Source organism: Raphanus sativus, chromosome 6, assembly GCF_000801105.2.
Source record: "Raphanus sativus cultivar WK10039 chromosome 6, ASM80110v3, whole genome shotgun sequence".
Taxonomy (NCBI): domain Eukaryota; kingdom Viridiplantae; phylum Streptophyta; class Magnoliopsida; order Brassicales; family Brassicaceae; genus Raphanus; species Raphanus sativus.
In genome coordinates, this window is record NC_079516.1 from 49,210,949 (window position 1) to 49,226,433 (window position 15,485).

The 15,485-nt window shown below is 37.4% G+C and overlaps 1 protein-coding gene across 1 annotated transcript; it reads right to left on the bottom strand.

Moving 5' to 3' along the window:
- Positions 1–9,244: 9,244 nt before the first annotated feature.
- Positions 9,245–13,652, bottom strand: LOC108808979 (uncharacterized). Its single transcript, XM_018581086.2, has 6 exons — positions 12,611–13,652; positions 11,838–12,470; positions 11,618–11,752; positions 11,212–11,522; positions 11,033–11,114; positions 9,245–10,937 (listed from the first exon to the last, which is right to left on the bottom strand). Exons 1-6 carry the CDS (start codon positions 13,607–13,609, stop codon positions 10,320–10,322), a joined length of 2,778 nt encoding a protein of 925 aa, XP_018436588.1. The 5' UTR covers positions 13,610–13,652; the 3' UTR covers positions 9,245–10,319.
- Between the last annotated feature and the right edge of the window lie 1,833 nt (positions 13,653–15,485).

The window sequence follows — 15,485 nt, forward strand, 5'->3', positions numbered from 1 at the left end:
AAAGTAGTGTCTTACATACAAACCATCATATATCAATGAGCTAAATGGCCTAAGTATGGTCCAATAAGAATTGGCTGAAAAAAAAAATTGAACTTAGTAGAAAAATGTAGCTTGTGAAATAAATTAGGAGTATTCGTGTTTGAATCTTAGGGATGATTTAAACGATCTAGTGTATGCGTCTATACAAAGATGTTGATACTACGAAATGGCTAGCAAAACTGCAAAACGTACGAATGTGACCTTCAAGTCCTACAAATACTTGGTGAAAGATTTGTTTCTTTAGGCCATCTTTCCATGTCACATAACATGGCCATTCCGTAGTCCCAACATTGCCAAAAAAATTATGTGGCCATGGTAGTTTTCAGAACCAAATTAACAATTTTGTTGCGGATCCAAGCATGATCTCCATATTGTAAAGCTATCTATTTGTACGTAACAGGCTGAAATTATATATCGGGCAACCAAATTACTTGTTAAAGTTGATATACTTTGCTTCCACTGTCTATAGATAAACTGATAAACATCAATAGGATTGTTTCACACTACGCCATGTCCCATGTGATCTTGAAGATACCACATTTCCTATAAGATAGCATTGAGTTCGGAGTGAAAAGATAAAGCAAAATAGAAACCCTCATTTGTTTTGTAACCGTTGGCTCCCATTTGAGTTTTGTCATCAGAGTTACTCTTTTATGCAGGCCAAAAAATAAAGCTGCTCTTTATGCAGTCGCCATTTTTGGAACCAAAACCAACATCCTTAGTTTAAAGGTTTTGCAGATGTTTTGGTTCGATATTTTTTATCAACGGTTTGACTTTGTTTTCTGTACATTTTGTATTCATTTTTATCAACGGTTCAACTCAACGAAGAAGATTCACAACTCAATGGCGTGAAGAGAGAAAGAGAAGTAATAATGAGTAAAGAGAGGCAGTGGGCTGTGTCAGAAGTGGTAAAAGCATAAAAGTGAGTAGTAACAAGTGGGTGGTGAGGGTTATTTTGATATGTGTGTGACTCATCTTTGATTTGACTACTCATAGTACTTCTCTTTTTTTCACTTTTACCCCTCATTTCTCTATTCTTTACATTACTAGCCTCGTAATCTCTTAATAACAATACACAGTACACTCACAGCAGATAAATAAGTATATTTTCCCACTAATTTTCATATTAAAACCGAGCGTCAAATTTTTTTTGCTTGAATTCGGGAACGTAGATGTTCGCTGGTGTTCGTTTTCTAATCTTTTATATCCTCTTCGTTGGCGTTTGTTACATGTTCTCGTTCTTACGATTTATCTGTTAAACCAGTTAATAACAATATGGCAAACCGATAATTTAATGAGTCATTGAGGTAAAAATACAGGAAATGAAAGATATTTGGGTTTCAAAGCGGGGAAGTTTATATTTGGGTACGGTATCAAACCTGTGGTGGGGAATGTACCAGTTTGTCCCCTATGACGAATATACAAAAAATCTGCTTGTGTCAGCGAAGTAATTTGAAAAGGATGTTTTGTCTTCATTTGAACCACTTGCTCATAAAGAGGAAGAACTCGACCTTAGCGCGTGCACTACAGATATTTATTCATAAATGTCTATTTTTAATATAACCGAAAAGAAATTATATTCTAGATAAAAGGTTCATGTCGACGACAAGAGCTCTGAGTTGTGATGTCATGTGGTTGTCATGTCGGGAATTTATTCCGAGGAAACGTTTCGGTGAACCTCAACAGCTTTCGGTTTGTGCGATGGATGCTCTCGACGGAGGACCACCGATGATGAAGGCGGATGTTGCGCTTGCATCCGTTCTGTGGTTGCTCGGATTCCGTCGATTCGAGCAAAGGGATGCGGTGGGTTTCAGTTGGGCCGTAGGCCCAGTTTTGTTTTGATTGTATTATGTGTATTACGGTTGTCCTGTGGCTGAGTTTGTTGGGTTTGGGCATTTCGAATATGTTGGTTATTAATATTAAATAATTGTTCTCCGAATTTGACTATGTCCTTGTTATAAAAACAGAATTGTAATGATTCGGTCACCTATTATGAAATGATTCCGGTTAAATCTCTGGTTTCTTGTTAGTGGTAATGAATTTAAAATACCAAATGACCAACATAAGATTATCATTAAGTTCACAATATGAAATACCAAATGACCAACATAAGATTATGATTAAGTTCATCAAGGTGGACGACTTCACTTGATAGTTATTTAAAAGACAAGAACTAACAACAGAAGCTTAAAGTACGATACGGAGAATCTCTATTTTTTACGAAATAAACAACCAACGCAGTAGCTAAGGCTAAGCCACCACCGGAATAAACAACTACATTACGGAATATCGTTTGTGTCTGTTTTATATGACCTGTAACACGATCTTCAATGGCCTTCAAACTTTCATTGATCGAACCCGAGGACCGAACCACCTCTAATGCAGCAATCTGGGCATTGGCTTGACGGAGAGCAGCACTTAAAGCTTTGAATCCTGTCCCTCGCCTCCAAAAGACTCTTCTTCTGCCAACGACAGGCTCTCTCCTTGTCGTGCCAAACCACAAAACCATGATCTTCGCACTTGTAATATCTCCTTCCGGGGTTGTCATCACTCCACGAAATCACTAGGTCGGTCGGCTGAGAGCAGTGACACGGAGGAGCGTCAACGATTGGAATAGAACCAATAGATGGCAACGAATTTTGACTTACAGCCATTGTTGTTTACTGATAAGAAATAAAATATGATCCAAGTGAGGAAGAAGATAGTATTAACTATTTTATAATAATATAGGAAGCTTCTCGTTCTCAACACGTTACCAAATTGTGGGCCAAATGTTTTAAATTAATACATTAAATAATTATGTGGACCGAAAACTTACAGCAAAGCTTCAAGAAGAGGAAAACGAAACTGGAATACAAGGAATTAGATTTTACATTCAAATCGAACCAGATCCTTTACCATGTTGCAGTAACCGAACGAAAAAGATAAGGTTGCAAGATCTTAATTAATATTTTACTATAATCGAAACTGTCAGAGATATTTTCCTTCTGGGGAGACAAAACTAATCATGAATAGTGACCCCTAGTAGTAGCTAGACGGCTTTGCATTAAATGAACTATCTGTCCAAAATTCGGTATACGTGTATGTATTCATCCCCCTTTGGCTATAAATGGAGACTCCCAGCATCAAAGATTTGGTCAGAAAGCAACATATCATTTCAGTTTCTTCTGTAAACATCCGGTTTGTCTTCCCTACAGCAGCTTTAAGGGTAAGTCACCGGTCCTCATCTAGGGTTTGATTTTAAATATTAATAACTGTTTGAACCATATAAACGTTTTTTGTATTGTTCATCGACTGAATCTATTTATTTTTTCCAGATGGGAACGTTAGTAATAATTGCTCAAGGCGTTTGGGAGAAATCACCAGCCGGCGTGTGGATGTTTGTGGAGAACCTTGCAACCGAACGGGAGACTGTTTTAATCAACCCCAAAGACCGTCTCGAAGGTTTGGTGGAGATGATTAGAATCAGACTCGATCTTGGAGTTCTCACTCCAGTGGTGTTGACATACCAGCTCCCTGAGTGGATGCTCGATCCAGAAGGACCAAGGACTCCACCGATGACTCTGGCGACCAATAACGACGTCGAGACGATGTTGAGCGTGACGGAGTATATGACCGACAAAGTGATGTACGTGACTAGTGGACCTGAGCTAGTTGCTAAATATCAGTTTCTCTGTCGCACTCCTTTCAAAATTGGAGGCAGAAGCTTCCTAGGAGAGGGAGTGACTGAAGAACAACATCATCAAGCTATCAAAGGTTACTCTCAAATAGTTAGATTAATTGATATTACGTTTAAAAATGGTATTCTTAGTAAATAAAACGGTTAATGATTTTTGGTTCTATATTTTTGTGGTTGCAGATCTTGTTGGAGGGCACCCGATTATCTGTAGCAAGAGCATGTTGGAGATAATGTTCAACGAGCCTCAGCTTCTCATTGTTTACCGGGTTGCTCTTGAAATAGAGTTGGTTTATGCTCCGACTCCTCAACAAAGAGATGAATTTCCCCGCTTTACCGTGGATGATGCAATAACAATCTTGGAAGGTGAAAATCCGTATAACAATGGAGAAAACATCAATGTTCAGAGCGAAGAAGGTAACTTTAGAAAAACAGAAATGTTTTATATTTGAAAAATTAGGGCATGGTGTATTAGGGCATAGTGTATTATACCAACCTTATGTTTAACATGTCCATCATCTGTGTCAACAAAAGAAAAGTAAACTTGTATATTTGGAAGAGATTATACGGTTAAAGAAGTGTGGGAATGTATAATTAAAAAAATAATATTTTCATACACTATAGTCCTATTATTATATATATATATATATATATATATATATACATATTACCCAAGTCCTCTTATGGAAGCATTTTTGAGATAAACATAACGGATTGTATTGGGTCTGACTGATAGTTCTACAAGGCGAACCAATGGATATGGAGCAGCTTCAGCGTGAGTTTCCTAACATCCGAGCTCCAACCACAGGATCACATGGAGAACCACTGGATGTCCAACCGCTTAGGACCCTCGGGCCGTATGAACCGTTACGGGAAGATGAGAGTGCTGAGGAGCAGGCATACTGGAATGGAGTATTTGAAGCTGAACGTATCCATCAAGTCAATGTCTCGCAAGCTCCCCGTCACACTAACGGTGCCTTAGGTCTTCCCATTGGACCTAACCAGAGGGTCACAGCTCCTCCAACGCCAAATACGGTTCTGGTTGGTGATGAGGAATATGCATCTTACACCGGGTCGTCCGACGGTTTAAACGACGGTCAGAATAACAATGGCATAGTGACTGGAAATGCGAACACAGAGGACCTGATCAACATCACTGATGGAGTGGCAGAAGGTTGTAGAACTCCTAAGTATCCAAGTTATTAAAAATTATTTTTCCAAAAATTCCAAATTAGTATCATCATTTGAGTAGTTGGCTTGGATGTTGTAGGAGCAGAGCCCGCGCCAGTGGAGAATGGGAGCACAGCTACTCGTCGGAGCAACAACGGACCAAACCTTGACCTCACGCTTGGCATTGGGATCAATAACAACCATGGGAGTGATGAAATAATCGATATCAAGGACTCTGATTCTGAGGCTGATGGGGAAAGCGGTGGGTTTGGGTCTGATCCTTTCTTTTAAAATGCTTTTAAAATAATGGTGCTTCTCTGGTTTATGTAAAATATCAGTACTCTTTTTAACGGCTATGTCGGGGTGTAGTTTTTGGGTTTGTTCAACCTGGAACGATGCAATAACTTATGTGTGAAATGGTTTGTAATGTAACATATATGAATGTGAAATAGGTTTCCTAAACTCTCGGTTTCGTTAAACTAATACCAAAAATAAAACCAAATTTGTAGGAGTTAAAAACAACGATGTGGATGAACTTTACGAAGGAATGGTGTTTAGAAATAGAGCACACTTCAAACATCACATCGCACTTTATGCTTTGCACAAGAAATTCAGGTTGAGAAACACCCGTTCTTCACCACAAGGAATCGTCATGAGATGCATAAGTGGAACGTGTTTGTGGAGGGTCTACGCAACGAAAATTAAAAACGTTGACAAATATGAAATACGAAAAATGTTTCTAGACCATACATGTTCCGTTGACGACCGTATTGGTAATAAACAATCATCTAACAATTTTATATCACGAATTTTTATTTCATAACAACAAGTTTTAAAATCATTATATATTTATATGCATTGGCAAGAACCGATAATTCCATAAACAAATCTCAGAGATTGAAACTGTTTTTCCAAATTTAGGATATGAACGACAAGCTACACATGGTCTAATTGGAGAGGTTATGAGGTGCAGATATGGTGGAAACGGAGGGGCTCCAAAGCCTAATGAAATCATGCAGGTTATGCTTGGTGAGCATGATGTCAAAATATCTTACTGGAAAGCATGGCGATCACGTGAAATTGCACTCGACAACAGTCAAGGATCTTCTTCTGGATCGTATAATTTGATCCCAAATTACCTAAACCAACTGGTTGTAGCGAACCCGGGTACCATTTCGCATTTGGAAACCAATTTCCAAACAGGAATTGGTCATAGGTTCAAGTACCTTTTTTTGGCTCTGGGGCTTCTGTGAGGGGGTTCGAGCAAATGCGGAATGTTATTATAGTGGATGGAACACATTTGCGTGGTAAATATGGTGGTTGTTTGTTGACGGCGTCGGCTCAAGATGGTAATTATCAAGTTTACCCTCTTGCAATAGGTGTGGTTGATAGTGAAAATGACAAAGCATATGAGTGGTTCTTCAAGATGCTGCTGCAATTCATCCCAAACGAAGAAGGTGTTGTATTTGTTTCAGATAGACACTCGTCTATTTACTATGCCATCTCCCAGGTAATATATTTATACTATATTATTATGCAACTTTGTTTTCTTTTTTATTTGGAATGTTAATACAGAAATATAATCATATATCGGTGTTGTCTTTGTTATTATTAAGTTAATCTGTATTTTCACGAACTTTAACCATATACTTTCGATACCAATCTTAATGAAATTTTTTGTTTGTGAAGGTGTATCCTGAATCGAGGCATTGTGCCTGCATATTACACTTGAAGCGAAACATACGTACTTTTTTCAAAAACAAGCATCTCTCTTACCTTGTAGGTAAAGCAGCTCGGGCGTATCGTCTTCCTGAATTCTATGGGGTGTTCAACGAAATAAAAATGATGAACGCGTCTTGTGCCGAATACCTTATAGGTATAGGGTTTGAACACTGGGCGCGAGTGCATTTTAAGGGGAATCGTTACAACATCATGACAAGCAACATTGCTGAAAGTTGGAACGCTGTTCTTCGCGAAGCAAGAGATTATCCTATATTGCCTTTGCTTGAATTTATTAGATCAAAACTAATGAATTGGTTTTCAGAGAGGAGGAGTGGAAACGAGGACGAAAATAACCTTTTCAGCCGCCGGGTGCGTGAGATATTAGACTTTAATTTTCAACAAAGCGGAGGTATGATAGCAAGCAAGATCAATAGGGTGGAATACGAAGTCAAAGACAAAGATGGAGGATCATTCCACGTCAACCTAAGGAACAAAAGTTGCAGTTGTAATGTATTCCAATCCCTCATGATACCGTGTTCACATGCTATTTGTGCATGTACAAAAGGAAAAGTAAGGGTCGAAACACTTGTGTCCCAAGTTTACAGTGTACAATGTCTAGCAGCTGCTTACAAAGAAGAAATATTCCCGGTTAGCAAAATGAGTAGCGAACCATTTGAAGAAAGCGAAAGTGTTGCCTTCGAAGTCCTCCCACCGGTAACTAGGCGTCCACCTGGCAGACCCCGTAAGAGCCGAATATTATCAGCTGGAGAAATAAGGGTATGTAAAAATTTGAAAACTATAATCCTGATTATGAATAGACCGCTAACAATTGTTTTTTAGATGAAAGCTCCAAGGAAAAAGCATTTTGCAGCCGTTGTAAGGGAAGTGGACATAACCGAGCAACATGCAAGGTTCCTATATAAAAACCTAATAATGTGAATGCAACTTGGCATAACTCGGATGATGAAGGTGTTTGGAAAGCAAGGATGACTGGTCGAAGACATATATTAAAAAAAAAAAAAATGTAAAATATAATGTAAAACCGGATTGAGGCGGGATTGTAATATGCCCGAGATATAGTATAAATAAGAATGTCAAGTTGGAAATAAAATTATTGTTAACCGTCATTTGTTTTGGTTGTGGTTGTATAGTATAGAAGCATTAGTATATTTAACAAATCTTGAGCTAAGTTGGTACAATGTCGGGTTTTACTGGATATTAAAAATCAGATGTTTAGATATACTATAGGAGCGTGTAGCAAGAATTGTAAATTATTAAAAGGTTAATATTAATAATGTTATTGATTAACATAACCAACCCCTTCTAATATATGCAAAGTGTTTTATTCGGTTCTTTAATACCGGTTCGAGCTGACATATTTGGAGGAAGATTGAATGTAACATTTAATAGATGATTATTCATAACCAGCTGACAAAAAGTTCAACGGTGTATATTAACGATGTTCGCATTAAACCAAAGCTGAAGGAGAATAAAAAATAAATAAAAGAGGTATATTATTATAAATATTTCTTTGTGGAGCGACTCTTGCAAAAAGGTAACATCTTTCTCCCGTAAAGCCATCTCGACGAAGAGGACGAAGAGAAGATCGGGCGGATCGTCGGAATAATCAGGTAAATCCACGGCGTATCTGCTTTATTGTTATCTATACGGTAGATGTGATTACTTTATCTTCTCAATTTTGGGTTCGGTCGATTAGAAACCCTAAATTCAATCGAATTGAAACCCAAAATTAAATCGATTTCTATATAAGCGAGTTAGGGTGTGAAATTGAATTTTGATAATGTCTGTGGTTCTCGTTTCAATTGATTCTCGTTCCTGTTGTTCTCTCTTTCAGGCTAAACAATGGCCGACCAAACTCTTCACTCTCCTACGAACCCACATTTTTTTCAACCTCTCCTTCCAGGATTCGAGACTCACCTCGTACTCTTTTCACTATTTAGCTGTTCCTTTTAAAATATTGTCTTTACTGTTGCTGCATCTCACTTGCAGAACCTTCCTCTAGCTTTCTTCGTGAAACATGTCCAAGGAAGTTACGACCACATCAAGACTGCAAAACTGAGAACAGATGCGTCGGATAATACCGTGTTAGTGAAGATAGACGGCATGAAACTGACAGAAGGTTGGAAAGACTTTGCAGTGGCGCAGGACCTGCGGATCGGTGACATCTTGATTTTCAGACATGAAGGAGATATGGTGTTTCATGTCACACCTTTCGGACCAAGTTGCTGTGACATTCAATATACTGCACCATCATCTGGAGACATCAATAATGATGGTCATGATCACACAACGTACAACACGGGTACAGCTTGTTGTATTTCGTTACCATCTAATGAAACATAACCTTAATATTCTATTTTTCACCTCAAAAATTGTTTCTTACTTTTCAGGAGGAACAGGATCAATTTCTTCTTTGACATTCGACTATTGTTTTCTTGCGGAAGTCACTGCTTCTAACAAAAAAGAAGACAAACTTGTGAGTCAATTTATATGGTGAAATTAATTGTTTGCTTTCTACAATTAATCTCTTCTGTTATCGACTATTGTTTTATTTGCAGTCTCTGCCGGTGCAAGCAACGAATTGTACTGCTTTGAACCAACAATGCCAAGAGACGATACTAGTGAACAAAGATGGTAAATCATGGAAGGTCAGTTTGCGATTTAGCCAATCTGGCGGTAACTATTACATCACAAGAGGGTGGAGAAAGTTCACTGTCGATAACAGATGCGAGATAGGGGAAGTTATTATCTTTAATGTCGTTGGAGATGGGAAAACTACTCCATTGCTGTGTGTATGTCCGGAAAGAAAAGCGGACTCAGAATTTCTGGGCAAAGACAAACACTTGAGGAGAAAGAGTGGTGAGTATTATCCATTGACAAGCTTGAGTTGGTTCTTCTATCTTTAACTAGATTGGTTCAGGTTTAACTTCGTTGCTTGGTCTTCTTAAGCAGGTGACATTGCTTCTACCTCACGGATAAATTAGCAGAATGATCATGGATGTGGTTACGTAGATATCTACATGCTGCCTCATTTTCACTACTTTTGTTCTCTTTATCCTTTCACTCTCCTCCTGTGTTTAATAATGGTCTACTCTCAAGGTTGTTTATCTTTCTCTGCTTTTGTTCTCTATCTCCTTTCACTCTCCTTGTGTGTTTAATAACGGTCTACTCTCAAACTTGTTTACTTGTTTCTCTGTCTGGTGGATTATGTGTTTATGTTAAATTGAATCTTTGGTTTTAAGTTGTTACAACAAGATTTTAAACAGGCACAACTTTGACATGCACATTAACTTGACAAAGCAATGTAAAATTAGACGTATAACCGGTTTAAGGGGAGAAAGTATTACGCCCCATATATAGTAGAAAGTATAATAACGGTTATACTTTAATTTTTAGGATTTTAATACCGGTTAAACCGGTATCCGGAACTATTTGAAATTTTGGCAATTTAATACCGGTTATCGTTGAAAATGTCGGACTAAGATTCACGGTTACCCTTATGAGATGGTTACCCTTATGAGAGGTTTATTTGTTGTTGATGTTTTAAAATATCCCAATAGTGATGACGGTTAAAGTAACTGAGGTTGGACCAAGAGTTAGATTACAAGAGTCTTATTTCTGTTAAACATATTACAAGCATGCAACATAGAAGGAATTGATATCATACATCAACTTGTAATTATCTTACACCTCAAAGATTCTCATTAAGCTCGAAAGCCATGATAGCAGCAGCTTTGCCTTCTTCCGCAAGAATGTTGGAATTGATGTTCTTGCAAGCTTCGATACCGTGGACAGCATGAGTACCCATTAATAGCACAGACATCAATCCGCTTGCAAAAGGATGATCTGTCTGACTGAGGCCTTTTGGTCGCTCAAATTGTAAACGTTGTGATTCATCCCCATGAAGGGCATGTCCAGCCAGTCTAAGAAGATACGGTAGCATTAGGAAGTGAGAGTGTAGATTTTTTTCCATCATCGAATCAGAGAAAAGGGAGGTGTTGGAGTCAAGAACAGTAATTTTCCGATTGAGGGGATCGACGCATAAACCCACCCAGTGTTTCCTGGAAACATTTATTGGGAAGTAATACCTTCTACTCTGGACATTAGATACATTCTCCTCTTCGAATTCTTCAACCAATCCCCTGGGAAAAACAAAGGATATTTTTTTCCGGCTCTTACAGAAACTTGGATAACTCCTACCAACTCCAGCAGTATATCTACTGTCAAGATATACAGCCCTCTCAGAGAAATCAGGATGAAAATTTTGTTGAATACTAAATTCGAGCAAACGAATAAGTATGTCAACAACCTGAAAACAATATGTACAAATTTATCAAATTTATTGTTATACAAGTTTACATTGACATACAATGTTAGGTGTAAAGTCGGTGTAAGGATGTTTACCTTTGAGGTTAGATGCCTCTTTCTCTCCGCAATTAACAGGATGTCTTTAGCTGAAACCGATACTCCGCCTACCTTTATCAGACTGGCATAACTAGGAGTAAGACTATAAGGAAAACTGGAAAACATTTTCCACACACTGTATATAAAGTAACCACCAACATATATAACACAAAACTCACACGTCTCGTTTTACTTGTTTGACAAGCCTCCCATAGTGCCTATCAATCTCTGTTCTGTCATCAAATGCAAAAATAAACTTCTGTGATTTTCTCACACGTGACACGATCTCACGACCACACTCATAATCGTCAACCAGGGCTTGGGGGACACACTTTTGTCTCTTGCTTTTCCGAGACTGTTGTGGATCCTCAGTGTTGTCAACGACATTAACTGTATTACCAGCAGCCACTTCCAACGGTTCTTCCTGAGTTAGGCCTAGAGAGAACGAAGGTACTTCCATGTTGGTTATAGGAAATCTATTTTCAACCTCCTGACATGATTGAAAATAATATCGACAATGTTCAAATACATAACACTGTAAAAAGTTGTGTTCCTAATTTTTAAAAACAAAAAGAGTATTCATACCAATGGCTGATTAAGATCTAAAGACCTACGATGATTCTCGCTGTGAGCTGAGAGTGCAAAACTGTTATGAACATTATCCACAGCAGCAGGATGATCTATACGTTCATGGTTCTTTGTGGGACTAGGATTCTCCCCCTACAACCAAATTCAAAGCATAATAATCAAACCCCTCTCACATTAATCCACAACAACTCCTTAAAACAATCTAATTATTACTTACCAGACTTAAACGTGGGGATGCTGGAGGAGTAGAATAGGCACTAAGATTATCAAGAATGTTACGAATAATTTCCCCATTTACATCTATCAGAGGACTTACATTAGATCCCCGCATATTTCCTTTATCCATAGCAGCAGTATTTCTCCCCTTCTCAGGTATCGTAGAGGGCCCACCTTCATTGTCTTTTGTCAACTGACCAACCAAACATCTTACTGAATGCAGAATTTCGTCTTTAAATTTCGCAAGAACCCCCTCAACTAATCCAACTATAGACCCCTCAACTGAATCAACCCGCTTACAAGCTCTTAAGATAGTCCCCTCCATTGCTACAAACTCTGGTCTAACATTTTCGATCACTAGCGAGGCAATGTAACTTGGATCGTTTGACATATTAAGAGGAGGTTGTATCTTCGGTTTCTTTAACTTAGAGGACAAATTTTCAGACTCTCTCATCCGATCGACATCTACCTTAGTTACCCCACCAACAAACATAGATTTGGTGAACACAAAGTTGTTATTGATGAGAACTACCATCTCGTCAACCTTCTCATCATCTTCTTCATCTGACCAAACCAACTGCGACTCGTCTATTGGTCTCAGGGGGTCCTCATCATTGATGCTTCTGACAAGAACCTGCATCCCATAAGTTTTCCATCATTATTTTTGGGCTGACGGTCACAATACTATGAAACATACGCTATATGTCAACACACACAACAATCCGATTTACACATCGTAGTAATTACAAGTAAGATTTGTAGAGATTAACTTACATCACTTCGTTTATCAATGTTTCTGGCATGAGCCGGACTCAGAGTCTTTCTCCTTGGTTTAGCACTTTTGTCGTCGACATCATCTTCGCTATCGCCTTCAGATGACGAACATGATTCCTGAATAACTTCATTGAGACATGGGACCGCCTCAACCATTACCAGCTGTAAGGCCAGAGCAAAACCTTTCACAGCAATGGTGTTCTGAGACAAAGCTATCTCATCGCGCTCTTTAATACTTGTCATCAGCATGTCGAAGGCTAATCTTCCCCACGGATAAGAAAAAAAATCTTCTAGATCTTCAATAGCTTCAACGTGTTCTCTACATATTTTCATCTTCACATTTGTTGGGAGAAGCACAGAGGACAAAATCGCCAGGCAAGCGTATTTGATTCGTACAATCCTATCTTCAACTGTATGCTTCCTCAACATCCTTATGACGGATGCAACCGTCGCTACATCCATTTTTCCGAACAACGACGGCCAGTAAGGTTTTTCCGCAATAGTTGCTTTGAGCTTCATCTTCGATTTCAGAGGATATTTCCCACATGGAAGTCCTGTAACGATTGCAAATTCTCGGAGTGAGAAACGAATTGGTTTGCCGGCAAATCGGAACCAAGCCTCGTGTTTTTTTTTGGTCTTCAGCTGTCTAGATAGTATGTATCTAGCAAATCTCCCAGAGAAAACCGGTTTATTAACAATTTCTAGAATTTTTCCAAAGGCGGAGCCACGTATGATTTCAACTTCGTCTTCATCCAACGCCTTATAGATGCGGTTGATGGCTCCGGATGAAAGATACGTCAGCACACGCACACCAACTGGTTCTTCCCCCACTGCAAACATCATCTCTGGTATAGATCCGACAGGTCGTTCTTCAGGTGAATCAGGCCGGTCGACTAGACGGACAGAAACCATCTTCCCTTTTCTTACAATCGTACAATGATTGATGTTTGATATGTTTTTTTTTGTTTGGTGTGATGTATCCTCTTCTTCCTTTACCATATATAACCAGAAGAGAGAGAAACTAGCTAGCCGATAATGACAAAGGCCAATTTATGTTGAATTAAATTCCCCTTTTTACCGACACTTACAGATCAGATGCGTGAAGTACATTTCCTTGAAGCTGAGACTGACAATGTTATGCTTTTACAATTGCTTCAATACTTACAGCATAGTAGACTACGTCATCCATAAAAGTGTGTACACGGTAGCTATAGGGTTATTTTCGGTTATACAGCAAGGGTAAACAGTTTCAATATTGAACTTTACGAAATACCTAAATATACTTTACATCATGTACAATGGATGCAATTACTCTAATTTAATTGTATAATACAAATCGTGGCATAGCAAGTGGGTGGAAGAGTAGCTTTTCTCTTTTTCACGTTCGGCAAGAGACGTTTGTTTATGTCATGCTTTTTTGTTTGTGAATCTTCTTCTATTAATTTCAGAATATTTTTTTATCAAAATTGATTTCAGAAATTGATGCTCGCTTTTTAAATTAAAATTGACGAAACGAGTAGTATAGTACAATTAACAAAAAAAAAAGTAGTATAGTACAATCAAATCTGAAACGAAATCGTAATATATAAATTTGGGAGGAACAAGGACAGAGAGAATTAGAAGCGAGAGGCAAAGGAGGATTGGAGGAAGGCGAGAGTGTTCACATGTCCAAGTGAAGACAAATTCGTTTTTCTGACAGAATCGGTCCTGACTCCAGACACTAGTTTTTTTATATAACCTCATAGTGTCCGAATAGAACAGCGGGACAAGTGCGGTTCTCTCGCCACATGTAGTTCTCCCGCACTGCATTCACCATTCAGCATTTTCTGTTTGTAAAAGCAGTTCAAACGGAAGATCTGCATGCAATTCAATATTTTTGTCTTTTTATGGAAAAAGTAGGAGATCTACATGCAGATCTCATCCGCTAACATTTGGTGATGTTGAACTGCTTTTTTTTTGTTTGGTCAATAAATAATTTTGTTATAACACATAACTTTAAAATATATTTATCTAGTCTTATGAATATAATATTTTTACTTTGTTTTATTTACAACTTTAACAATACAAAATTATTATTCTCTACTTATTATTTTTTGTCATATAATTTTTATTTTTTAAAATAATCATTTTAATATAATACATATTTCAATATATTATGTATATCTATAGTAATATAGTTTAAATATGTATATTAATGTAAGAGATGTGTATTTTGTATTACGCAAATATATAGTAATATAATTTAAATATGTATATTTATGAAGAGAGATGTATATTTTATTTATATATTTAGTTATGATATGTATTATGAAAATATATAGTAATATAATTGAAATATGAATAATAATAGAAGAGATATATCATTAAATTTTTGTTTTAAAATTGTGACATTATGGATTTAGTGCAATAATTTTTGTTATTTATGTACTATATATATATTATATACTTTGATATATTTTATTATAATTTTTTAAACATTTAATCTACTTTATTTGGATTTTTTCATTTAAAACTATAATAACTGTTTGTTCTGATTGTTCCATATTTTTTTCATTTAAAACTATAATAACTGTTTGTTCTGATTGTTCCGTATTTCTCATGTATATTCTGTAACTCTTCTGTTTGATCCGCTTAATTTGCACTTCTTCTACTTGATCTGCTTGATCTGCACTTCTCCTACTTGATCTGTTTGATCTGCACTGCTTGAACTGCTTTTACTATTCGAAGCCATAGTTTTTAATCTGTTTTTTTATTGTTGTATGAGAAAGAAACGTGTATTATGGCTATATTACAAAACAGAAGGGTTCAGATTCAGTCCACATAGGTCCTACTTTTTTTTCTTTGGACCTAAATCTTAATTTTGTTGTAGTAAAGG